This window comes from Camarhynchus parvulus, chromosome 7, assembly GCF_901933205.1.
Source record: "Camarhynchus parvulus chromosome 7, STF_HiC, whole genome shotgun sequence".
NCBI classification, from domain to species: Eukaryota; Metazoa; Chordata; class Aves; order Passeriformes; family Thraupidae; genus Camarhynchus; species Camarhynchus parvulus.
The window spans coordinates 11794657-11821978 of NC_044577.1; the positions used below are offsets into that span (position 1 = coordinate 11794657).

At 40.5% G+C, this 27322-nt stretch overlaps 1 protein-coding gene across 1 annotated transcript in view; it reads left to right on the forward strand.

Annotated features, from left to right (window-relative positions):
* The first annotated feature begins 5133 nt into the window (after positions 1 to 5133).
* Positions 5134 to 27322, forward strand: part of FAM117B (family with sequence similarity 117 member B) — a 31880-nt gene continuing 9691 nt past the window's right edge. Inside the window, 9 exon segments of the mRNA XM_030952248.1 lie at positions 5134 to 5614; positions 5617 to 5649; positions 5652 to 5867; positions 12865 to 13013; positions 17427 to 17519; positions 18032 to 18145; positions 23852 to 23995; positions 24998 to 25223; positions 26045 to 26165. Of these exon segments, the coding sequence (XP_030808108.1) occupies positions 5344 to 5614; positions 5617 to 5649; positions 5652 to 5867; positions 12865 to 13013; positions 17427 to 17519; positions 18032 to 18145; positions 23852 to 23995; positions 24998 to 25223; positions 26045 to 26165 (1367 nt within the window). The 5' untranslated portion in view covers positions 5134 to 5343.

A 27322-nucleotide genomic window follows, 5' to 3' on the forward strand; every position in this document is an offset into this window, starting at 1 on the left:
CATCCCCATCTGAGAACAGTTTCAGGTCCCATCACTGAAGAAAGTGAGACTTCAGTAGCTCCTTCAGCAGCTGGACACTCACCACAGGGCTTTTGCTTAGTGTAGCTGCTGACTTTTAACAGATGCTCAGAAAATAGATCTGTATGCATGGAAAAACATGTCACATGTAGGTGAGCTTGGCACTGGCTTCTAAAGAAATTTACCTCGTGCTTCTCCCAGGTAATTACGTGTGCCAGGAATGTGTAGTCGGAGCATCTCCCAAGCCTGCATGTAAGTGTTGCATTGAGAACTGAGTTTCTCTGTCAAAAATGTGTGTATCTTAGTGCCAGTGAGGCACTGAAGCCTCTGAATGTTATTTCTATGACAACTTTTCTTAAAGATTGTACCTTATAAAATGTGACAGAAGTGCATTTTGCATTTTTCTTATTGCAGGGAGTTTGATTTATGTCCAAGGTCCCATCTGTTGTTTTTTATTGTTTTAATCTTAATACCTTATTTCAATCTGTTTGTCTTCTCAAATCCCCACAGATATTCTGGAATATTAACTAGGCTCTTACAGGTTTTGTGTGAAGTAAATTCTATTATATTTGTCCTATTTTTTAAATGTCTTTTTCTCCAGTTGATGTTCAACACCCACATAAACAAGCAAAACAAACTCACTCTGCAGGAGAGAGATGAGAAATGTGATGAAATATCCTGAGGCATAATCCAATGTTTAGATTAGACTCCCAGAGTCTTTAGTCTTTCAACCTCCAGTATAACTTACATTAACTGTAGGTTAAAAAAAACAATTTCAGGCAGTAGATTGCTCCTCTACATGTGCTGCTTTGCATTTATTTAATTTTGGAATAAGACAATAGCATATTTGAAGCTGCTTGAAGTAGAGTCATTTTCTGTAAGGTTTACTGTTATCACTATTATTGTAACAGAACATTTTTCATTTGTATTATTATGAGCAGTGAGCAGTGCTACTCACACATTTTCAGTCTGCAGTACCAGAAAACTCCCTAAGTATTATCTGTTTTATTAGGTGTGCAGTGGGATTTGGGCCTCTCAGCTTAGTTAAACCTCTTTGACCCTTGTTTCTCTGCTTTTCATTTGGTGTTAGCAGTTGAACAGTTCCCTGACTTGTTTACATCCCTGCTTTCAGCAGGTTCCAGATTTGTTCATGCAGCTCTGAGTGTTTGATCAGTCTGCCCTTGAGGGCATTCAATATGCTTCAGCCTTTGGATTGATTTGTTTGGATCTGCAGCATTTACCACAGGCCATATTTTAAGGAAGAGCCAACAGCTCGCACACAGGGGGCTGGCTGCCGTAGCCAAGCTTCCTCTCCCTGCACTGAGTACAGAGCAGCACGTTTTGGCAGGACTCTGGATGAGTGCTGAGGGCCTCCAAGCCAGTGGGATATGGGAGTGCTTACCACCTCCTGGGGTGGCACTGCAGCCTGCTGTGTGAGCACAGCAGTATCTGCTGAGCTCCCAGGGCCAGTGGTTTGATAAAAATTCCAGGCAGGGAGGAGCTGGAGACACTGAGATGGGCCCTGTGTACGTGGGGTCACATGTGACTCCAGGGCATTTGGAGTCATTGAAGTGACTGTGGTCGCTAAAAGGCAGATGCACACAGCTGGTAGAAGGTTCACAGCCTCTGTGATGATGAGGAGTTTCATTCCTGTTTATTGGATCATTGTTGGCACCATTAAGTGTTATGGCCAGAGCTACAGTGTCATGGATTTGAAGAAACCCCAGCCTATAGGTTCCACATGAAACCATATGAAATGTATTGCTCAGAGGTGGCCTGGACAGCATTTGGCAAAGTGTGCAGGCAGAAAGGAAGGCGACAGCTGAAAGAAACCCAGAGCCTGAGAGGTGTGAGTTGCAAGGAGAGTCTGGGGGATCCGAATCCAGGGTAATTGGGGCTGGGGTTTTGTTTCGAAGGTTTGGGTTATTTTGTAATTGAAAACGAGTTTCAAAACTATTTTCAAGTTCATAATCCTGCTTTAGCTCTTTCCATTATTTCCATAAGGTGTAGGAGTAAGATCCTGTTGTAACACATTTGTTACAGTTTAAACAAATGAACGTAAGAAGTACACGGTGTTTGAGTAGGGCTGAGTACATGACTTTACATGTCGAGCTCTCACGTCTGCTGCGTGCAGAGCAACACAACTGATGATGAGCAGTGCACATAAATGCTTTGCTTTATATTCTCACAGCTACTCTGTGGAGCAGTGTCATCTCTGCAGTGTGACGATAATGTGGGAAGTACTATCTATAATTGTAACAGGTGTCTTCTGCTATCAAAGTCGTGACTTGGCTCCATAGCATGAGGCATGAAAATAAATATGAATCAGTACCTGTCACTTTGGCCTCTTCAAAACAGTAACAGGAATAAGAATGCATGCAGAATATTTTGTGCCTTAGAAGTATCTTTATGGCACACTGCTTGCAAGTATTGGGAGATACTGCTTCCCAGTATTTCTGATGAGTGTAAACTGGGATGAAAGTCTACTGCACAACTGTACAGGCTCTGGGAGTGGGTGCTGTCACCCACTCAGAGGGAAGAACTGTGTCTTCTGCTCTTCTGCTCTTGACTGAAAATTGCAGCAAAGAAGTGAAACAAATGCTGCATGAATTAACCTTCTTTAGGATAACTGCACTGTTCTGGGCTGCTGTTGTGGTTTAACCTGTCAGGCAGCTGACAGGTTAACCCCACACAGCTGCTCTCTCACTTGCTCTTTCCCAGTGGGTGGGGGAAAAAATGAAAATTTGTGGGTTGAGATACAGTTTGATAGGGCATAAGATGACGATAATAGATATTAATATAGTAGATATTACATATATATAAAATATAGATAACAATAACAGAAGAACACAGAAAGCAAGTGATGCAGACTGCAGTTGCCCAGCCAGTCCCTGAGCAGCAGCCCCCAGCCAGCTTTCTCCCTCAGTCACATGCTGAACTTGCTGCTGTGTGGTGCAGAACATCCCATTGTCCCACTGGGGTCAGCTGTCCTGCCTGTGTCCCCACAGCTTCTTGTGCCCCCCAGCCTCCTTGCTGGGGGGACTGGGTGAGAAGCTGAAAAGTCAAAATTTCCCCTGGTGTTTTCTGCCAGCAGCTCCAGGTAGGGCTGTTCTCTAGCTGTCGTGTTTTACTAGTTGGTGAAAACATAGCTGTTATTTGTTGATTACATCCCTTGGGTTCTGGTGATGTCATCCTGCAATTTAGTTCCTAAAAACTTGTTCTCCTTGTCGCTTGACCTTGCTTTGTGTTATGGCAAAACTGGCTTTCAGAAGGATTCGGACTATTTTCTTTCCTTTCTCAAAAATTTATTCTGCTGTGTTGCCCCACAGATGAGTCACTGAAACTACCAAAGGACAAAGCAGCAGACAGGTTCCATTTATTTCTCCAGACATGCTAGGTGCTGGTTTTCTACCTCCTGGGTGTTTACCTGTGGAGAGCTTTAAAACTGAGGTTCTCTTTTTCAATATATACATGGAGTCACCGAGGGAATTACAAGATGCCTTCATCCCCAATGATGCAGTACACAGCTTATACTGTTCTCTGCCTCTCAGCCATTCCCAGTGAAGAGAACACAGTCTCCCAGATATTTCATTAATTATAGGTAATCTGGGATTTTGATGCCTTGCCACATTGTAGCAGCAGTGCTGGTGATGGCTACAGGGAAATGACTGGGAAATGTCCTTGTGTGTAATTTACAAGGCAACGAGTAAATTGCACAGTTGAAGGAAGGGATGCAATAGGGCTGATGGTGATCTGCTGGGCTTCTGGTGCCTTCACTTGGCAGCCACTTTCAGAGGTAGCACAGGGCAATTCTTGAGACTGGGCACAGCCTTTTGCACCTTTTGCAGAAGGTTTTGATTGACCCATGCAGCTCTCCTTCGGGCCATATTGCTAGCATTTACAGTACCTGTGAGAGAGCATACTGCCTTTAATGCCTTTCAAAATAAATGTAATTAATCATGAAAGAATGCAAGAGCTTACTTCACAACAACCTCACCACTACATCTGTCCCGTTCTATTTTGCCAGTCTGATTCCTCACAAACAGCTCTCGACTCTAACAAGAGCTTTGCCCTTCAAGGCTTTAGGAAGGCCAGTATCCAGGCATCCTTAAGAAGGGCCAGAGTCTTGATTTTCAGGTTTGTTTAATTTGTCAGCCGCAAGGATGGACCTCTTCAAAGGGGAATTAGGGATTTTTGAGTGGACTTCAATCAGAAACAGCAAAGGAGAGAGGAAAAAAAGAAACCCAAGCACAACCAGGATAAACAGGGACCAATATGTAAATTGTTGTCACACCATTTGTATCATAGCAATGCTTTTCAGTTGCAACATGCAACTTGTAGAGCAGTATTGAAAAGAATTTGTGTAAGTACTGGTAGCTCAGAAGGCATTTGCAATAAAGACAGAAAAAATGTTTATTGATTCTTTCTTGTGTTGAGGGGACTAACATGTGTTTACCTTGCATCTAAATAACACACATGAAATAAGGCCTGTTCCATACACTTATTCACTACTCTGATGTATAAATTCGGTTAAGTGGATACCAGCAGTTAACAAATATTATTAAAAGATTACAGTGGAGATGCAACTAATCTGACCTTTCGTAGAAGAGTAAATAAACACAGCAGTTAAGGGAAAAGAGGGTCAAGTCTGCCTGGATATTGCCCACGTCTCTGGTGCCATCATCGCTAACACCGAGCCGGTGGCAAAGCGATTGGATAAACGCAGTGGAGCCCCGTCCCCTCCTGGAGCGCGCCTCGGGCTAGAAATTATGGAGTAGGGATAATGGTCCCTCAGAACAGGACCGAGAGGCGGAGGAGCCTCCTCCAGCCCACAGCTCTGCCCGTGGCGGTGGCGGCCCGGCGTGAGGGGGAGTCGGGAGCGCGCCCCGTTCCCGCCGGGGCTGCGCGGCCGCACGTGCGGGGGGCAGCGCGCGACCCCGCCACCGCCCGCGTGCGGCTCTTTAAGCGCTGCCCCCGCCCCGCGCCCCCCCCGTACCCCCGCGCGGGCTCGGCCACTCAGGCGCCCGTCCCGCAGCCAATGGGCGCGCCGTAGCTGCGCGAGCCGAGCGGCGCCGCGCCCAATGGGAGGGCGCGGTGGGCGGGGCGCGCGGCCGGGGCACTATTGTTGATGAGGCGCACGGAGGCTGCGGGTGCCGCGGCGCGGAGGGGACGGGAGCGGGACGGGACGGGAGCCAGGACGGGGCTGGGGTGGCCGGAGCCACCACCTGAGGCGTCAGACCCTGCGAGGTGCGGCCAGCGCCTCGCACCCTTCCCTCTCTTCCCCGCCTCAGGCCGCCTTCCGCGAGCCCCAGCTCCCGACGGACAATGTCCCACCAGCGCGTGAGGCGCGGCGGCTCCCCGACCCCCGCCACCTCCCTGGCGGGGGGAGGCGGCGCGGCGGCGGCGGGCGGCGGAGCAGCGGGAGCGAGCAGTCGCCTCCAGCCCATGCGGGCCACGGTGCCCTTCCAGCTCAAGCAGCAGCAGCAGCAGCAACAACATGGCAGCCCCACGAGGAGCGGTGGCGGCCCGGCAGCGGGGCTCCCACGCGCGGCGGCCCCCAGCAGCGGCGGGCGCGGCGGCCCCGCCACGGCCCCGCCGGGGGAGCGGGGAGCAGCGGCGGCGCCGCCTCTTCGCGGGCAGCCCCACGCGTGGCCATGGCGGGGCGCGGGGCAGCCCCCCGCGGCACCACCACCTGCCGGCGCCGCCGCCGGGCAGCGGGCCCTCGCCCTGCTCCTCGCCGGTGCCTCCGCTGCCGGAGGGCAGGGTCCGGCACCACCACCGGCGGCAGTCGCCGGAGCCGGGCAGGAGCTCCCCAGAGAGGAAGAGTCCCAGCTCTCCCGTCTGCAAAGGTGAGCGGCGGGGGGTCCGGGCCAGCGGCAAAGGGCACGTCCCGGGCGGCCCGGCCGGGCGCGGGTGCAGGGCTGCGGCCGGCGGTGCCTTGGAGCGTGTGGTGCCCCGGGGCAGAGGTAGGGACAGGGCTGCGCCCGGGCTGGTGCTCGCCCTGCCCCTTCTCTGGCCGGCGGCAGGGCTTGCCGGGTGTGTGTGCGTGGAAGGACTCGTTGCTTTTGTTGCAGCTCTGTTGCGCCCTGGCTTTCAGAGGAGGAATAGAGAGCCAAGCGTGCCATGTGGGGGTTGTGAGCGCTTCTGTAGTACCGCGAGTATTGCCTCGGATTCAGGGGGATAGATGTACTTCGGGTGCTTGGGCACAAACTTAAGGTGAATTTGGTGTTTGGGGGCTGTTGTGAAGCCTTCACATTTACCCTTTCTGCACACCTCGTGCCAGATGGTGTATGTGGCTGTTATCCAAACAGTGTCCCTAAGCTTGTAATTAAAGAACTAACTAGTGCTGTAGGCATGGCACGTAGGTGTACAACAAAAGTATTCAGTGTCTCTCTTAGTAGTTGCTTTCAACATGAACCCTGCAGAAGAACGTGTGTGTTTGAGAGTGATGACAAGCTTGTGAGAAAACAGCGTGGCGATAGCATACGTGTTGTAACAAACTGCATTTTAACTTCTTGAATAATTAAATCTTACTGGGAATGCTTGAATATAAGTAATATATTGCATCAGGCTGAGGATAATAGAGGCTGACATATGTCAGTCCTTTTTATTTTTGGGTTAAAAGTTTACTTAAAAATGCATCAGTGAGGTTTTGTGTTCATGTCCTCAAATCTGTTACTTTTCGGATACCAAAGCTTGCAGCTACTCATTTCCGTGAAATTGCCTGTGGTAATCTAAAGAGTAAAGCTGACTAATATGCAGAAGTGTACATGTGGAAATCTAGAACTAGCCCTCCCTGTAACACTTCTGCTTCTCCTAATACTCCTCCCCCTTTCTAAAATAGCGATTGTAACCAGACTACCACATTGGGTTTTTTCTTTTTTCATGTCCTAGCTTTTGCGGAGTGGTACTGCCAAATGAGACAATCATAACCAGTCGGTACAAGATGACTGTGTGCCTCCTAGTCTGCTAGTGCAAGAGAGGACTGATAAGGTTCTGAGTTAGATTTTCCGCTTTCCAGATAAGAGTAATGAGAGTTTTATTAAGGCTTTGGATTGAGGAATATGTGTATTCTTCATTTGAGATTCATGTTAATCAGTAACCTGAAAGACTTAATACATATCACAAAATCCTGTCTTCTTCCTGTGTACTTCATGAAACTCTTGCCTAAGATGCAATCTGCTGGCCTGGAGAATGAGGAAGAGTGTGGTTAGCCTTGAGGTCCAGGTTCAAAAACTGTTTGTAAAGGCATGTGTCAGACCACTTAGGGTGGAAGAATTGCACTGTCTTTTAGTCACTGTGGAGAAGCCTGCTGAAACCATGCTGGCCTCTCTACTGCTTTGAAGAATTAACATGTATAAGGAAAGAAGTCATTTGATCGCTCTCCTCTGTTAAGATAACTCCACTAGCTTTTTACAAGACGTGTGAAAACAGAAGAGTGGTGTCCATTCATTTGCTTCCACATGTTCCAGTTCCTGAGCAGTACTTGTACTGGCCCCAAATGCAAGCTAAACCTCTTTCCTATTGCTTAACATTTGTGTTGTGTAGTCCAGTGCTTGATAGAGGCTGAGTTAATTTCAGGTTTTTCTTCCCCTAAATGAGTAAACCGTGTTAGCTGAGAACATGGAGGTGGAACTTTTTTTACTAATGAGGGAATGGTTGTGCAGACACACAGGACACTTGAGGTTATTGGTGAGAATCTGCTGCAGAATAACTTGGGTTTTTCTGTTTCTTGCTCTCAGTTAATGATGGCTTTAGTTCATTCCTACAGCTGCAGGCGTATTTCTTTAGATAAAAATGAACCTTGAGGTTAGACAAATGATAGCTTTTTCTGAGCTTTGATACTGGTTGTATCTAAGTTTAAGTTGTATCTAAATATAAGTTGTATACTTCAGACTCAGTTTCATATTTTTCAGATTTTCTTTCCTGGGAAACAGTTGAATAGTTTTGAACTTAGTTTTCATGAATCTGCTTTACACTTGAGAACCCTAACGTGTGAATTCACAAATGTGACTTTTGTGGGGTTTGGGTGTGGTTTTTGGAGGTTTTTTTAGCCCTTGCTTTCTGATGTGAATTGCAATTAAATATTGGAAATACTCAACTGAATTTTCTGTTGACTATGGGATAATTACAAATGGAAGATTCTGTCATACAATTTCTAATTTTCTATGCTTTTCTTGCCACTTCTCTCCCTCCTAAATATGGCCAGAAATCTAGATCTTGCCTACTACCTGTTTTTCATCTTTTACTTTGCTTTTCTGCAGTCTCTAGCACTTCTTTCCCAGAATTCAGCTTCCAATTGCCTGTTAATGTGTTCTGCCCTTCCCATCTCTGTTGAGGCCTCGTTTCTACACTGCAATGTCTGTCCTGCAATCTCCAGTTTTGGTTCAGTTTTCCCATATGCCTCTTCAGCTGTCTGCGAGCCTCCCATTAGAGGCCATTGTTTTGACCTACTAGTACACTGTTGTTACATGAGCTAGAGCTTACACATTTCCCTGTCTTCATTGCTTTTGCCTTGGTTTATTCACTGAGTGAAGATCTAATGGGATCTTGTTATTTGTGTCCTTATATGAAACACATCTTAGAGGAGTTGAGCTGCTCAGCTGCAAGAATGTTACAGTGTACCCGGCTGAGTAAAGACGAACCTCAAGACCAGAGCCATAGCAGTTGTTTACTTTTAGGTGCCTTGAGGTTGTGAGAGAGTTCTTTGCTGGGTGCTGGACTTTCTGGTATATTCCAGTTGACTGTATTGGACATCTAAACCTAGTCTGAAAATTAAGGAGAAAAATTGGTTAGTTTTAGTTGGAGGAAAACTTAATTGTTTTGTCTATGGAAGGGTAATATTAAAGCCTACTTGTGTGAATGGAAATTATGAAAATAATATATGAAGTCTTAAAGAAGTTAGATGTGAACCTTTCCTTGGAGGTGGAGAGGAAGAAATAGAACTCCATTACACTGTTAAATTTCACCACAGAATTTATTTATTTTAATAATCTGGTGAGTGGCACAATAATAGCTGCAGACCTGTCAACCTTAATGACCAAGGTTTTGCAGTAGTTTTGAAAGATATTACTATAGGATAAGAGAAGACTTTGTGTACCATTATATTCCTTCTCTCCATACCTAAGCTGTTTGACAAATGGTAGGAGTAAAGAAAGTGAATTCATTTTTGCAGCATCATACTGTACATTTCTTGTGGCAAGCACTTTAAGGAAGTGCACTTACTGGGATTAAAAATATTTTAATTTCTTAGAGTTAAGTAACTTGAACATCATGGGCTTTCTGAGGTTTGGTTTTGTAAAACACCACGAATTCTGTCTTTCTTCTACAGTGGAACAATTTTGAATTACTAGTGAATAGCTCTCTTTAAATTTATGCAAGGATGATGGGCAAGATTATCTTCTGAAGGGAGTATACACAGCTGGGTGGTGTGTCTGTTCTTAGTGCACTGAGTCTGTTCAGTTCTTTTAATGGAACATGAAAAGCAGGTGAAGCCTCAGAGATCAGTTGCAGTTCTGGAAAAGATGGCTGTGCCAGCTGTGTATGGGAGAGATCCCATGAATGTCCTTCCTGGGGAAAAGCCTGACCAAAACAGAACAAAAAGGTCAGCTGTATGCCTTGATGCCAGAGGAGCTGGTTGGGTCTCACCCCTTCTCACTACTTTGGGTAGTCCGCTTGTATAAAGAAAGCCTCAAGTGGAATTGTCAGGGAATTTTGTGAGTTCAGTGGTATCCTGGGCTTTTCTGCTGCTTGTTTTCTCACAGTATGTGTTAGACTGTGTTTCTTTGGGTTCTTTCATACCTTTTAATTAATTATTGGTAAGCATCTATATGTGTTCAATTTTGCTCTTCAGTCCCATTGTTACAATACCTGAGCTTCTGCTGCCTTTGGAGGTGCCTTTACTCTGCAGGAGGTGGTGTGTGTGATACCAGGTCACCTGTAGCAACTAGTGTTGGTCACCTGCACAGCAGTGACTGGTGAAGATGTGGCAGCTTGCTTGTTATTTCCCCACGTTGTGGACTTCCTTGATCTGTGCTCTGTATGTTTGCCTTGGGTTTGTTCTGTTCATTTGCTTTGCTTGAGACTGGATTGCAGAAAGATTTTAATTTCTAAATAAATCTATACTAGGGGCGCATGGATAGGAGGGCTGATATTTATCACAAATACTGGTTTAGAGAGATAATCAGGCCAATTAAAAGAGATCTAATATTTAAGAGGCGTCTATTTGATGAAACAGCTCCATTGTTTTTCATCAGCCACAGCTGTTGTAACTGTTATCTCTATGGAGGCAGATCTCTTGTTATGTAGGTCACATCAAGGAAAAATAGCAGCTGAACACTTGCTTCAAGTATTGTAGGGGAAAGTGCAATGAAAACATTATATATGTTCCCATTGAAATGTTTTGAAACAGTAAGAATTGTAGACTTTGTGAATTCGCATAAAGACATATTGTGAAGGTGGAAAAGTAAAAACATATCCAAACATCATGCCCCCATCTAAATATAAATAATTTGAAAACAGAATTTCTTAACAGAATTTCTTTAAATCAGAGGAAAAGAGAGTATTTACAGGCTTTGTGCCTTGAAATGAGCAGCTTCCCTTGAACTTAAATAGTACACAGGCTCTTCAGTTCTCATTCTCTCTGTTTGTTCAGTAAAATAGTCTTCCAGTTGCTTTTTGTTTTGTTTGTGGCAGGGAGGAGAGAGTAATAGATTCTGCTTCTCCACTTTTGAAGCTGTCTGCTGCAGTGGCTTTTGCAGCTGATGTGGCTGTCTACGTACACTTCCTGATTTGTAATTTTTTTTTCACATCCTTTCTGTTTCCCCTTGGTAAGAAGAGAGAAGCTTCTTGGAGAGGAAAATAATAACTGAGAAGAAAAACAAACAGGGAGAATATGGCAGCTAATTCTAAGACAAATAACATGTTTGATTTAACTTTGGAAGCGAGTGTAATTTTTAAGGAATGGCACATTGTGCATGCCACGTTGTCCTATAGTACACACAAAGGGAATAGTTTTGAAGTCATCTGATACAAACAGACCCTTCAGTGTGCTGTGTGGTGGTAGTAGTAATCAGAGAATTTCTTTGATACAGGAGTCTTAAGTGCAAACTCCAAAACATGTTTGCTGCTACACCCTGAGAGCAAATCTGCTATGAGCTCAGTAGTAAGATTGTATCATTGCTGGTACTTGTAGAAGTAATAAAGGAGGTGAGGTTTCCTGACTGCTTTGTGTGAGTGTGCCAGTAATTGTTTCCTTATAGTTGAATTGAAATATTTCCCACATTTTTAGTGTGTACATTTCTAATAAATTTGCATAAGGCTATGTAGTGTAGAATGTCACTAGACTTAGGTTCTGTCCACTCCACTGAAATCTATACCCAACAGGTTTTATTAGTATTTCTCATATGTATTTTTAGTAGATTGCAACAGCTTAGAAAGTGAATTTTGGACTTTTGGTGTCAGTGGTTTTATTTTCTGACTAGCACTCAGACACTAATCAGGCACAATTTTCTTTGCCTGTAAATGAGTTTATGTCTAATACAAATACTTTTAGTACAGAATTAATGTTAAGGCACAGTGAGAGAGGACAGATGACTGAGTTTTTCCAGTGCCCTTTTATAAAGCTTCCATCTAATTTCTGAATCATGCTTGCTGTATTGTAGCCATGTATTTTAGGACTTTTTTATTAATTATAGGTAAGATTCATGCACAATTATTTCATATGTATAATAAAATTCTTTTTGTGGGGAGTAGATGAGATGATAGTAAGCTTATCTCATTGTGATCTCAGGATTTGCATTTTTCATCTCAAAATGTGTGATCAGGTGTGTATATCGAAACCCTGGGTCTTCGCTGCTTATCAATCTCTTAAATTTACCAACCTCACTTTACTGTTTGGAGGAAACTTTAGATTTATACAGAGAACTTAGTGAGGTATCCTTATATCTATGTCTGTCTCCAGCTCTTCATCCTCTGTAAAAGCCCCATAATGTTCACCTGGGTTTTGTGCACCAAGTATAGAATTATATGCATTGTGTATTCTTCATAGCTTGTGGTGTAGTCTTTTACTGACACTTTACTTAAGACATAATTGACAGATGGAATAGATAAAAATTTTTATTTTTAACAGTAGTCCTCCTTCTCATATTAGTTCCAGTGGTTGTTGTATTTAACCTTTTTTAATGAGGATCCCTCTTAGTATTGAAATTGTTCTCAAATAGGATGCCAGAATATACACTACAGATCAGGTGTTGCAGAAGATAGAGCAGCAGGCAAATATGAATGTGGTTGCCACGTAAAGGGAAGAGATGTCTCAATTAGCCTGTAAAATGTAAATCATTACCGTATCAAAGTTGACTACTGAATCTATGTGTTATGCCATGTGTCATGTGCTGGGCGATTAAAGCATGCAGGTTTATAGTGTCCCTTGAAATAAAGTAGGTGAAGGAATAGTGGGAAGAACTGTAAGCTCAGCATTAAACTGAAAAAGTTCAACCCAGTTTTTCTTCATTAACCTTTATCTATGTGTAAACACAGCCATTTTTATTTCTTCTACACCTTCATCATTTAAGAGATGACTGTTAGACTTTTAAAGGAGTAAATAGTGGTGTGTAAGCACTAATGTAACATTGGTGGCATAAGAATGTTTTTAAGGAAACCATAAAAACAGATTTCAAGCTTATTCAAACAGAATAGAGCCTGGAAAAGCAAACTTAATTTCCATATTAAAAGTATCTGGTTGTGTACATAATAACGTAGTTCCAATTTGATATGATTTCTTGTAGACTGTTAAATGGATAAGCTCTCTCTTGATTTCTTTGTAATCAAATGTTCTTGCTCTAACAGACAAATCAAGACCCCCTTCATCAAGCCCTTCCAGTATTGTTCGCCGCACCTCTTCACTGGATACACTGGCTGCTCCATACCTCGCTGGCCAGTGGCCTCGGGATAATCACGGGCAAGCTGCTCCCTGTATGAGAGACAAGGCGACACAGGTAGGACAGTTTTTTTTGTCTTTGGAGCACTTAAGTGTGAAGACAGGATTTAAATGTAAGAAGCTTTTCCCTTGAAAACATTCACTTTAGCTTTCTTGCTCACAAGTTCCTATTCACTTTCAAATTGCAGGAATCCTACCTTTACTGTTGCATATGTGAATTATTTGCATTCTTTAAGTAAAGGCAGAGAACTGTAGTATCTTTTAGGTGTTCCACTTCCTTCTTGCCTCAGGAAAACACTAGTGGATTGTACATCTGTATTCTTATTGTTCTTACAGGGTGCAGTACGCTAGATAGCGCTGGAATTAATACTGTTTACTTTAGATTTATACGGAGAACTTAGTGAAGTATCCTTATATGTATGTCTGTCTCCAGCTCTTCATCCTCTGTTTGTAAAAGCCCCATAATGTTCACCTGGGTTTTGTGCACCAAGTGTAGAATTATATGCATTGAAGAGCTGCCTCCTTGAACCGTGAATGGTGTTGAAATCTAGCTCAACTGAAAAGTGTTAAAAAATACATGATTTGCCAATAAACATCACCTGCTTAACCAAATTTCACAAGCTCTAAAGGTTCAGTCATGTGCCACCTGTAAAAATGGAACCAACAAGCAATTGAATGAAATCCCTATGCCTGGATCATGGTTTCAACAAGCAGTGCCCACGAATTCCAAAGAACATAAGCAGAATGCAGTTGGAAGAGGATCTCATAGCATATGAGACATCCTTGTGTTTGAACTTCTGTTAGGTTTGGTAACAGTAGAAAAAATGTGTCCATATAGTCTTCAGTGTGTAAGGACGTGTAGGGTGTTGAGCGGATGAGATCTGTGAGGCCTTTTTGAGATCCACAGCCTTTTGTGGGAAGAACCACAATTCAAAGAGCAGATCAGTGGAGAAGGGAAGGTGTTTTGTAGGGAAATATGCCCGTGTGGATAAGGTGGAATTAGGAGCTGGTTAAGAAGAAAGGACTTGAGGAACAAGTTTTCTGTGCAGGAAAATGAATTAGAAAAATGGTTAGACAGGGTGAAAAAAGTAAGCAAATTGAAGTAAGAGGAGGAGAATGAAGAAAGGTATGTGATATAAGGTATGAGTGGTTGCTTGTGCCTAGCTATTAAAAGGCATTCTTTAAAGGGCAGAACTAAACCCATATGGCTGTCCTAACAATTAATTTTCTTATTTGATTCCTTAGAATAATAATTTTTACAAAATAATTGTATTTCTGTACTGCTGCCAAAGTGTTTGCTATGTTCAGTTGATCTCATTCAGATTAATTTTGATATATTCTGAATCATGGTTGGGCTTTTATAATCTGTATTTGCCAGATATCATCCTTTTTGGCTTGCATTTTGCTTTTGGCTTTGCTCTTCCAATTCTGACACGTCTAACTGCTGGGGTAGTGGGGCTTTTGTAGAGGAAATGTGTTTGAAAGGTTAATGGGAAGACTGTAAAGGGCATTAGATATTTCTGCAGAATGAGTACATTTAGTGGTGATTTGTGGTAGTGTATTTCTAAGAGAACTAGAATGATCTGTTTGCACTTCCTAATTTAGAATTTATCAAACCAGTAGAAAACTTAGGGCTACAGACACATATTTGTATGTCCAAAGCTGATGTTGATATGACACTGATGAGGTATTACTGCTTTTAATGTTCCTGAGAGCAGCCACTGGAGCTAAGGACAAGTTTTAAATGTGACTTACAATGGTTAGTTTCCCAAGATAATACAGGCTGCCCATTTGTACTGTTCAGCTTTTCTGAAAATGTTGTATTTGGATGAAGTTTCACTGGTGAGATGCTCTGGTTCCTGTGTGTGTAACTTCAGATTTCACAAAGTCCGACAAGAAATGAATGTGTTCTGATTCTAAGAACAGGAATTTAATTGGCAATGTTATAAAAGGCTTTCAGGTTGAGGATGTCTTGATTGTGTGGAGTTATGGCATAGGGAGCAGAGTCTTTCAGGAAGCAGGCTGGGAACAGATGGCATTTAGTGGCACACTGCAGCTTGCAGGCCTTTCTAGAGGTGCCCGTGGGTCATGGCTGAGAGCTGTGTAAGGGACCCCGGGTCATGCAGAGACTGTCTCTCTGTCAGACTCCTCCTGCAACTGAGGATTTTGATGAAAGCTGTCTATAAAACTAGACTGAATTGTGTAGGTGGAGAATAGTTGTTGGATGATGAATAGGTGTGTTATTGAGCATCCAATGGTCTGGCTAGAATTCATACCTGCACTTATTAAGTGCCCATAAAACAGATGTTAATAATCTCATCTTTTTTGCTTTGAATGAAACATGTTTGTCTTAGCAGTTAAAATGAGACAATTACTTTGTATTCTATTAATTCTTAAATAATTCATTTTGACTGGAAATTTCTTCCCTCTTAAGACTTTTTTTTTCTGAAATGTTCTACTGTCTGTAATAAATTCAGCCTTAAACTAATTTCTTGGTAATTCTAGAAAGCAGGGAGGATGTTGTGCATGGTAACAACTAATAAGCAAGTAGCAGTACTTTAAGAAACCAGAGAAATATAAATCCCACTTTGCCTATTGGTTATTTGGTCTATTTCTTGATAATAAATATTACAATCAAAATTTGGGGAATAAATAGGAGAAGACTTGCCAAAATAGTATTGCATTTCTGTTTTGTTTCCTATAGTTGAATCTGAAAAGGTTTCTATTTGTTTTGAGGATGAGCATCAAAGCAACTTTATTGCTTTAAAATGAATCAGATATTAATTTATTAAATAATTCTTGAATTTTGAGTCAAAGTCTTGAATATAAATTAAAGGCAAAGACTAATTAGAGTGTTAATTATTCTCCTGTAGGCAAGTGTAATGGTTGTGCTGAGTTGGGAAGCTAGAATTAGTAGCTAAAGCTTACTGTTCCAGGAGTTAGAGGATAGGATGATACTCCTGACTGACATTTGAGAACTGATTAGACAAAGATTAGTACTTGGGAATGGGGGTTATCAATTATTCTATTATAAAGATCAGTGAGTGCTTTTCTAGAAAAACAGATTGTAATGGATTCTGATTTTGCTATGAAATAGGAATTTCAAAGCAACCCTATTAACTTTATTATTCAGATTTGTCCTAGTTAGTTTTTGATTTGAAATGATGAAGATTAAAAAGTACTGATAGTGGAGGTTTCATTTGTATGAAACTTGTGTCTGTAACTGAAACTGGTGGGGTTGCAACCTGTATATTTGCAGTTAAGGCTCCATATTCCCTGCAAAATAGGGAATATCACAAAAGACTTGAGTTTCTGACACAAATGCAGCTGGGCTAGGAAAGGTCAGCATGTGGCTTCTGCAAGCTGTTAGTCTCATGTGTAAGAACAACCATGGCACACTGTAGATGTGAAGACTTTGAGGAAATCAAAGTTCTCTATAGGAGAAAGTGAGATATCCCGAAAATTAGGTTAGCTAGATCACCACTGTGTGCTAAGTACTGCTTGGTGGCAAGAGTGAATTTCAACGAATTTGCTCTCTTTCACTGTATAAAATGCTTCCAGAAATTCTTCCCCTTACTTCCTGTGACTGCTCAGAGATTCCTGATAGATGCTACTGTCTGTCATCTTAGAGCCCTTACAGTTCACCGTGTTTGAAGACATTCCTGGAGGTGGCTAGATGGGAATACAAACTGCCCATAAAGCACTATCATGCAGTATTATCACAGGCTTGCCTGTGCATTTTCTTATGTGAGGTACAGCGTGTCTTAATGATACTTTGCATTTCTCAAAACTCCTTCACCACAATATGTTTGTGAGATTTTTTTATTAAACACTAATGGCTCTGTTGGTTCAGTGAAACCAGCTTAGTATTATCTGTGTTGCTTTCTGCTTGGCCTGGGACAACTGTGAACCTGGAACCCTTTGAGATATTAATAAATTTATTCCCTACTTTGCAATAGCTCTAGTGGTGCTTATATGCCTTGCTTTCCTTCTCATTCTTGAGAGCAAGAACGTGATTTTGAAGCTGTGCTGGTGCAGGCTTTTCACAGTGCTTACACCAAGCCACCCTTGCTAATGCTTTAGAAATAACAAGGTCAGCATCTGTGCAGGAAATGAAATGTACCATCTCCCCCAGTTCAGCACCCTCACAGTGGCTCTTCAGAGCTCTGTAGCAGCCTGTGGTACATCTGGCTGTGAGTACTGCCTTATGTTCAGTCATTTGGAAGGGAAACTAGCACATCCCTGTATTACACTAGGTCTGAAAGTTGTGGGTTTGGGGTTTTTTATTTATATAGTTTCACTCTGCTTTTTTGTACCTTACCTTTGAGAAAGGCTTCTAGTTAGTTACTGTTCACTTTCAGTTCTGAATCTAGCATATCTTAAGTGTTCTCTTTTCTAATTTCTCTCAAAATATTCTGCCAGAAAGTAGCAATTACCTTTTTTAATTAGTCCTGTAATCTTCTTCCTACAGACAGAAAGTGCCTGGGCTGAAGAATATTTAGAAAAGAAGAGAAGCTCACACAAACGTTCATCATCATGGGGCAGCAATGAACAGCTCAAGGAGGTCAGAAATTACTTGAGAACTTTGGATTAAATGTTTTTTTGGTATGCACTGTTACCATGATGCTTCAGGAAGGCAGGAGTATTTTACTACTTTGTTTAACTATACAGATGGTGGGCTTGGTAAAACATATGAAATTGCTTTTCGTTTGCTATTGCTTTAATATAAAAATGCAGGTCAATTAATATTTTCAATCTGAATGTGTGGGAAAGAAAATGTTAAATGCAAGTGACTTTTTTTATCAAAGAGAGAAGTAACAGCAGTGACCTTACTACTTTCAAATTTTATGTATTTCAAGTTCTTTTACTAAACCTCTAGAGGTGTCTTCTGAGCATCAGCTGAACTGTTAGCTAGCGTACTAGGTTTGCAAGAACTTGAGTGTAATCTAGTGCTGGCAGTAATTATGAATGTTATGGTAGTAAATAATTTTAAAGAAGTGATGGAGTAAATGGGTGAAATTACCTGTGTACCTGAATACACCTGTTGAGATCTGACATGAATTTTTCCTTTGTTAGATTGCAAAATTGCGTCAACAGCTGCAGAGAAGCAAACACAGCAGCAGGCATCATCGGGACAAGGACAGACAGTCCCCTTTTCATGGCAACCATGCAGCCATTAACCACAGCCAGGTAAGGCTGAGTGTTTTTTGCCCATATTGGGTAGCTAATACTACTTTCAGGTCCTTTCAAGGTTGTGATTTGTCTTAGAGGGAACTTAGAAATACCACAGACTGCTCAATATGTGATAGCTACAGGTGAATTCTATGAAATAGAGCTCTTTCTTTTGGCTGCTTGATTGAATGGGAGCCCAAATCTGTTTGTTACTTGGGTGAGCTGGCTTTGAATTCCCACTTTCAAATAATTTCAGGTAGTTAAATATGTCCTTGAAGCAAGGTTTTTAAAGTGCATTCTGCAGGTTCCACAAAAGGATGACAGATAAGTTAAATCTAAAACTACAGACCATCTTCTTCGTTACATGTCGCTGTGACTGTTATGGCTTTGCACGTAGAGTATGGCATGGAGCAAACTGCTGGTAAAACTGTGTACTCAAATGAAAGGTAGCTTTTCTGAGCACATTTTGTTGGTCTTGCCAAACACTCATCTAATACTGTGATGAGATATAGAGAGCTTACCTGACAAAAGGCTACTCCATGAGATTATTTAAGTGTTTACACACTTTGTAACATCATCCAACCTTTTTAAGATTTTGTCTTTTTTTCCGCATTTATCCTGCCTTGAGACTTAAAGTAATAATCCCTTCTGCAAAAATTGTGATGGTTAGGCCACCACATGTTCTGTGTGCAGTTTCAGTTTTATTTCAAGGCTTCTAATGAGGTCAGGTTGACAGAGGTGTAATATTTTTAGCTCAATTCATATCAGGCGTAAAAAAATTATAGGCTTTCAAAAACACAGATCATTTTTCAAGTGTGTTTTTGTTGAGTAACTTTAAGAAAACCAATAGAAAAGTTTGGTGATTTTTTTTTCAAAAGGAAAGTTTTTTTTTCTCTCCCTACTGATATCTCATGAATGTACATTTGATACGCACAATTTTTTTAACAGTTACAAAAGGAACAAATCCATCACAATAGCCTTGGCAAGGCAATGTAGTTGAAAGAAACTAGGAAACTGTCAGTGTTATGAATTGAGAAAGTAGTTCAGCTGTGAAACTTCTCTGAAAATCTAATTACATTGCCAATTACTCCTGAAATGCCATTAATTGTTCCAACAAATATCATAATCTGACAACAGTTAATAAAAATTTTCATTTCTGTCATTCTGTCCTTCTGGAAATAATTTAGGTCAGGTTCTTTCTTTCTTTCAAAGTCAGGTGTCTGAGTGAATGTGTTCTACTTCAAGAATGAAAATAAGAAAATAGTGTTTTGAATTTCTTCTACTCTGCTGTTCTTAACTCCTACTTTGTATAAAAGTCATAAGCACCTTTTGTCTCAGACCCTAACTTCTTATCCCTGCTGTAGGACATTTAGTTAGCAGTCATGGCTTTTCAGAATTTGCATGCCTCTTGAATTCAGTTTATCGGTAGTTTGAATTCTCTGCTACTGGAAATATTTAGGAATTTTTTTTAGAATTACATTTTTTGACATAGCAATTTAGGAATTACTGAAGTGCAGGTGCAGTGTACTGTGCTGCTGATTTTACTGACTGCTCAAGTCAGAACAGCCCAAAATTATGAATGAAGAAAGACAACTGACCCAATCCCTTTCTAGGGGGTTTTGAGAAAGTTCAACATGAAATGTTGATGAAAATCAACACAAAATGTGTCAAAATTTTGCTCAAAAAAACCAAACCAAAACAAAAGACAGACCAGCATACTTGATTAAGGTGTTTTTTCTGAATTTGTAGAACTTGAGGACATTTTCAACCAAAAAGTATACTGAAGAACTTTTGATGTGGGCCCTTTAGTACACTGGAGAATTACATGCATTTTAATAGGTTTGCTTGGCATTCTACAAACCTGTGGGTTTCTGAATGCTAAGGTATTGCCTACTTGAGCACAGATGATCTTAGTGAGTTTTAATTTCAAAAATGAACAGCTATGCTGCTATTCTGAAAAATACCTCCCCAAATTATGTATACAACTTTTTAAGCATACTAATTTTATTATTTTGTTTCTGGTATGGATGTCTTTACATTCTGCCAAATCTCATAGTACATGAATAAAATATTGTGCAATGGATAATTCGTTTTTGGGCTTGTGAAACAAACTATAAAATATAAATTAAAGAAAAGCAGCTTTTCCAGGACTGTGTTACAAAACAAAACATTGTTTTTCTTGGTGAATTTTGTGCCAGCTGTGTCAAGCTACTTGCAAAGGGAAGAAGTTAAAGAAGGATTCAAAGAGTAAGTGAAGTTTTTAGGTTAATGGCATTTAGCAGCTGTTTTTTAACTCAGTGAAAATCTGTAACTGTAGTCATCAAGGGCAAAGTTCCTGATCGCTTTTTTGGAGAACTGCTGAACTAGAATTTTTGGCAGCAGCTCTGTTCCTTCGGGATTTTTGGGAAGGACTGCGTGGAAACCAGAATTTAGTAATTAGAATATTTAGAAATTATTTTTTTACATTCCTAGCTTGAAGGAAACTTTTGTGTTTGTTGACTCTAAAGGGTCATGTAAAGATTTCTGAGCTCAAGGAGTTGGATTCCTGACAAGGTAGAAAAAGGGTTAGGAAATTGTGTCAGTAGTTCCTTTACAGAGACCAGGTAAACTCTGTTTAACATCTGGAAAATGGCATTCTCTTCTAGTTAAAAGAAGAAATTTTAGTGGATTTATTTCCTCTTTCCTTCACTACTTAAACTTTACTGCAATTCTTGAATTATAGCAAAACTTTTAGTGGTTCTTGCTAGCTAAGCTTCTAATTGGTTGTTTATTTGTGCTTCTTTCTAATATGATTTTTGTGTGAAGAAAGAAATCCACACAATGTCTGTAGGATAAGCTTGTTAGCTGTTCCTGACCCTCTGCTCACAATCAGGAAATAGCTGGGGAGGATCAAGTCCTTGCTGTTGACTACGGTTTTTTTCAGAACGAATGATTGGTTTTTTGTTTGTGTGGTTTTTTCGTTATTCAGGAAGTGTTCCTTTCTGTCTCTCTTTAACTGGAAGAGGAGTTTGCAGAAAGGTCATAGCATACTCAGGTGATCTCAAGATGCTTCTGAGAACATTTTGAGTTAATTGCATGGTGCTAAATCTGTGAACAGGCGTCAAAACAATGGGATCTTCTTATATTCTCAGTGTTGGTATAAGGAAGAAACTAGAATTGAGACCAGAACTGAAAACAGATGGAAGAATAAATGGATTATTTTTTCCAACATAATGTTTTTTTCCTCAGTGCACTTGGCTGATATTACATTTTTACTTGGCACTCTGAACCATCAAGGCCCCTGCTCCTTTAATTTTCCTAGCAACCCTGTGTCCCCAGTGTCTGACCAATTGATTGATACTGAGATCAGCTGCATGCATTTCACAGTGTTGGGGGCATGGGTTTTTTTGGTGTCACTCTTACCAGCTCACTAGGTGGAACATTTCATTTTTTGAGTAGAATTACCATGATATGTTCAACCTGGAGGTGGCTTGATGTACAAGCATCACAAGCCCTGGGATTCTGTTTAGAGTTTTGTTACTTGTGAAAAATTGGAAGAGCTTAGAGCATTTTTCCTGAACTGTCTGTGAACAATTTAGATTTGCCATCACCCCTTTTTCCTTCCTCATGAGTGTATGTCATACCTGTAAGTTTCAGAACTGAAAATTCTGTGCCAATGTGTTACTGTGTGAGCACAGTCATTATTATCCTGTGGTTGGCACCTTGCCTCCTTGTGACCATTCCTGGGTATTCAGATGAGTAGTCTAGAGCTGGTGGCCTATTCCTGCATGTCCATGCAGACCTCTGTGAAGGCAGTATTTTTAATAAGGTTTCTTGTTTTGAGACTGATTGTTCCACCCTTGTCACGATACCTCCTTCCTTTTCCACCCTCTAGCACCCTGGGCTAAGAAATCATCCTCAGTCAGGTACAGAATATTATTTTTCTTGGAAGTGAAACATGCTGTACTGAACTATATTGAACTCTACTGAATCTACTATGAGCTCTTCAAATAGTAGCATGAACCTAAGAATTTTTGTGGTTGGCAATCATATTTTAAGGTGAAGAGTTCCCACATTTTGCTAACAGCTGCTGAAATCTTAAAGCATACTCGTGTTCTACTTTTTAACAAGCCCAGTTTGTCCTAAGAATGTGTATGTTGAATAACTGGGTACATAAAGCCTTTAGTGCCTGAACTTGTGAATATCAACCTGTATTAGTTTACTGGATTGTTGACCCAAGGCCTTGCTTGGAACAGAATTAGCAGCGTTGCTTTCTCAGACTTTTTGGTGCTCTTCTCCAGTGTTTTGTTTTCATCTTCAGGCAAGACTTTAGAAACTCTTTATGAGTTTGGCCACTGTGAGACTGTTTTATTTTTGTTGACAGAAACAGAGTGACAAGCATTTCCTGAACAGAAGCTTTTGTAGTTTTTGTGCAAGTCTTTTTTAAGATGTTTGGTTTTTGGGTTTTTTTATGGCTAACCTAATGTTTCAGGAAAGCAGAACCAATATAATTCATGAGTTCTGCTGCTGTAGAGATTTGTGATTGTGACAAGAAGTCTCCGTTATGATCTGTGCTTAAAATGTCTTGTGTACATTAATTTTTCTGAGGTAGATTTTCTGCCAGACAAGCTTTGTGTGGTTTCTGAGAATGTACACAGGAAATTAAAATGCTTTGCTGTCTGTCTATGTAGTCTTGTTACTTAAAGGAAAAATTAAAATAAAATCCCCTCACAAAAATAGCCTTTGAAGACCAGATAATGCTGGTCTTTCATTCATTAGAGGAGTTGCTCTCAATTATGGCACACTGGACCACAGAGTCCAGGAATTTTATGTGGGAATTCTACTGTGACTTAAGCGTGTTATGCAGTTCTTTAAATTGAACTGAATGTTTGCAGAAAGTATTACATTACCTGCAGTACACCACTGCTTAATGAGTACAGAATCTTCTAATATTCTGGCAGGGAGACTTTTTTAACAGGAGGGCAGATGCTAATGGAGAGACTGGGAAATCTCAAGAAGTTGTGGTGTACCAAAGGGAACTCTGGGAAATTTCAGTAATGTGTTTTCTAAGAATGAAGTTTTTGTGCATATTTTGAAGCACTGGATTTTTAAACTGTTAATCTTCCTTCTGAAGCAACTAAGTATTAACAGTTGGGTTTGGGTTTTATCCTTTATGTGGAAGTCTCTCTAAGTTGTTTTGTCAAGGTTTTATTCTGTCTTAGTACAGTTAATACATTGGTCTTAATTTTTAACATAGTGCAATCTTGCATTTGTGGAATAATTTTCCTTCTGCGTTTGTCATGTTATTGCAGGTGGCCACAAATTTCCATTAAAATATCATTTTAATGTGGTTACCATCCAACAATGAGTGATTTGATATTGTGGTATAGCTCACTTTAGGAGAAATGGAAATGTATTTTAAAGGCTTCAAAATTACTTACATTTAAATGTTTACTGTTTCATTTTCACTTGTAAAGCTATGGCAAGCTAGAGGCAGACCATATCAAGGGAGATTTTGAGACTAGGTTATGTAGCTTTTCCTGCTAGAAATTGGATTTGAAACAAAATTCAGGATGTCTGCCTTCAGTTCAAGCATCCATTTGAACACAATCGCTATGGTTTCGTGTAAATCCTTGATACTCGAGCGTAGCTGTGTTCTGTTTCAAGGGTCACTTTTGGGTAGAAATAGTAACTTCGTTTTGTAAATAAATCTACATTGTTTTGTTATTGTCTCTGGTTCTTTAGGCTCACATCCCAAAGAGTGCTCTCGTTCCTGTGATACCGATTACCAAATCAACGGGGTCACGGTTCAGAAACAGCGTAGAGGGATTGAATCAAGAGATTGAGATAATAATTAAGGAGACAGGAGACAAAGAGGAACAACTTGTTGTATGTATTTGCCACCATGTTTGCTCTATATAATTGTTTTCGTTTTGCTTTGAGATCATAAACTTTATTTTGCACCATTTTTGAATTAAATTTGTCAGGAATTAATTTTAATTATATTTTTATTTATTGTTTTCTTTAATAAGGTTAAGTTGAAAAGTCTCTTGGACAGCAAAAAGAATGAAAGAGTTAAAGCTTGAATCTGAACCTTTTCCTCTAAATAAGAAATCTCAGTAAAACAGGGAAAAGCAAAGTGTCTGTTTTGAGAGTTTTTGTAGGAACTCTTTTTTGCCCATGCTGAGCTATCCCCATTCTAGGTAAACCATAATTTGCCCATTTTTACTGTTCATTTTATTTTAATGGTTTTTAGAGGTGAATTTAGTAATAAGGTATCAGAAATACAGACTGTGAAGATGATTAAGGTACCAGAATGTCTTTGATATGAAGAGAGAGATGGGAGTGTTCAGCCTTGAGACACAGCTCTGGGGATCTTATCAATGTGCATAAGCATCTCATGTGCAGAAATGGAGGGAGCTGGTCTCTTTGCAGTAGTGCCCAGTGATGGGGAAAGAACCAGTGGGCATAAATTTAAAAATCTTAGGGCTTTGTTGGTTTGTTTTTTGGTTTTTTTCAAATGTGTGAGGGTGTGTAAAGCCCAGAGCAAGTTGCCCAGAAACGTTGTGGAATAATTGTCTATGGAGATATTAAAAACTTGACAGAGTCCTGGATACACTGTTCTACCTGAGTCTGCTTGAGCAGAGATGTTAAACTTGATAATCTCAAGAGGTTCTTTCCAGCCTCAGGAATTCTGTGATGATGTGAAGTTTTCAAAATTGTCCTTAGCTCCTGAACCTGACATTTTAGTTTCTTATGAAGTTCATGTAACGAAGAAAATTTTCGTCCTCAAATGGTTATATGAAACCCAAAAAGACCCTCACTATTACTGGATTTAAAGAAATTGCTATCCAGACAAGAGCAGCTGTCTGATACCTTTAATTCTAACAGCCTCAAGATATTCCAGACGGGCACCGTGCCCCGCCTCCACTGGCACAGCGCAGCAGCAGCACTCGCAGCATTGACACCCAAACGCCCGGTGGGGCAGACAAGGGCAGCAACAACAGCAGCCGCTCCCAGTCCGTGTCTCCAAGCTCCTTTCTCACCATCTGTAATGAAGGCAGTGAGGAAAGCCCGTGTTCTGCAGATGATCTGCTTGGTGATTCCAGAGATAAAGGTAGAGTGTCACTTTAGAAGTTCAACAATGCTGAACTTGTGCGATGTGCACAACTATATTGGTAAAAGAGAGGGTTTGTTCCCTATATCTGTGGAAAAATGGCAGAATGTAGTTTTTTTGTACATGATCAGGTTTTTTGCAAATGCTCCATATATGTGCACACATATTAATTAAAGCTGGATAGATGTGACTGAGGAATGTGGTTCCTAAAAAGCTTTTATTTTAAGTAATAGATTATTCGAGTATTTTAAGCAGGTTGGAGAAGCAAGAATGTACAGTAGCAGGTGAAACAGCACAGTAGTCCTGTTGCTTGTGTTCGGTATTTTTTATGATTTTGGCCAAAATCTGCAACCTTATAGCATTTCATAGACATACCCATAAAAGTTTAAGTGTTTAGGGTTTATTTAATTATTCTTTTTTCATCTGGAATCTTTTGAGATATCCTAGGAGAATTTTATAATTCAACATAAACCTGTTCTCTTTTTTAAAGAATATGGCTTCTGCCCATTTCTTTTGGCTAGATGGTGATAGTACAGAACCATAGATTTAGGTTTGCAGTTGAAAACTGAAAATGTCCAGAAATGATCAGATATTGCAGAGAAGCCTGAAAATGTTATAAGAAGAAACAGAAAGAAGGAAAGAAATTGAGATAAGAAAGCTTATTTGCAAATGAAGGCTTTGAAGGCAAATGAAAATGTTTTTAAATTTCATAACATTGGTAATGAAGTGGCTTTAAATTCAGGGGGCGTTTAAAGGTAGCTCTTGTGGTTTTTTTTTAATCGTGTGTCACATTTATATAATGAGCAACTCTGTTCCTGCAGAAAACGGGAATAATTCTCCCTTGCCAAAATACGCTACCTCGCCAAAACCCAACAACAGCTACATGTTCAAGCGTGAACCTCCTGAGGGCTGTGAAAAGGTGAAAGTCTTTGAGGAAAACTTGTAAGTTGATTTTTGCTACATAAGAAATAACATCCAAGATTAATTATTGCTTTTTTGATTTTGTCTCAGATAAAGTTATTAGTCCAGTTGCTAAAGCCATGCTAACCAACCTGATGTCTGTTTTTTGGTGTGACTATATATTGGCATATCTGTATGTATGTTACTGCTGCCATTTAGTGTTAAAACCTTGAGTGATGTTTTTTAAAAACCAGCATAATTTGAGAGGAGTCTCTTACCTGGCAGACAGTGGGAGAAGAGCTCAAATAATCAGATAGGGGGAGAGGTAATAACAGGCTGTAACATCAGCTAATGTCACAGCTTGACAGGCACATCCAGTCATCTAGACTCTGAAGACTAAATCAGCTAAATCAATGTAGTTGTGAAACTTCTAGTGACAGAGGAGTGAACTTGACCCTGAATATTTGATGCTTTGATTATTCTGGAAATGCCAACTTTTGTGACTTGGGAATATTCTTGGGATGTTACGTTTTATTATTATTTCAGAGTAGTTTTTATACCCTTATGTCACTTGTATACTAGAATCTTAACCTACAGTTAAAAATTCCATATTGTCACATGGAGTATACAAGGAGTATAGATATGTTACAATTCTCTTATATTATCTCAAGAATGCCATCTATTATAAATGTTAGTTTAAAAGGAAGTGAGCTTGGCTGACCTGTGCAAATGGATTTTGAGAGGTCTCTACAGCCTGTCCCATGGCGATGTGGGAAGGGTTACAGTAACTGAAGTTACCTGTCTGTATTATATTGTTAACTATGTCACTGACAGATAGTTAGTATTCATTTGCTATAGGAGCATACTCTATTGCAGTTTGACTCACGTTTGCATTTCTTTTTGGAAGTCCTCTCTGCGTAACTGTAGAACTGCTCTGCTGTAGAGTGAAACAAACTTCTGCAGAAGTTTCTACATAGCCATAGTAGTCCTCAGACACTGCAGTCTGATGAAAAAACATATTTTCACATCTGTTACTTGAATTCCATGTGTATGTGGAATACATGAGTGTAACTATTTCAAGCTCAACCTTTGTTTAATGTAATTTCTATTTGGAAATCCTATACAGGATTTTCATTTAGGAAGGAAATTTACAATTGGGGTTGAATTTTCTGGACACTAGGGAGAATCAGCTAGCATGG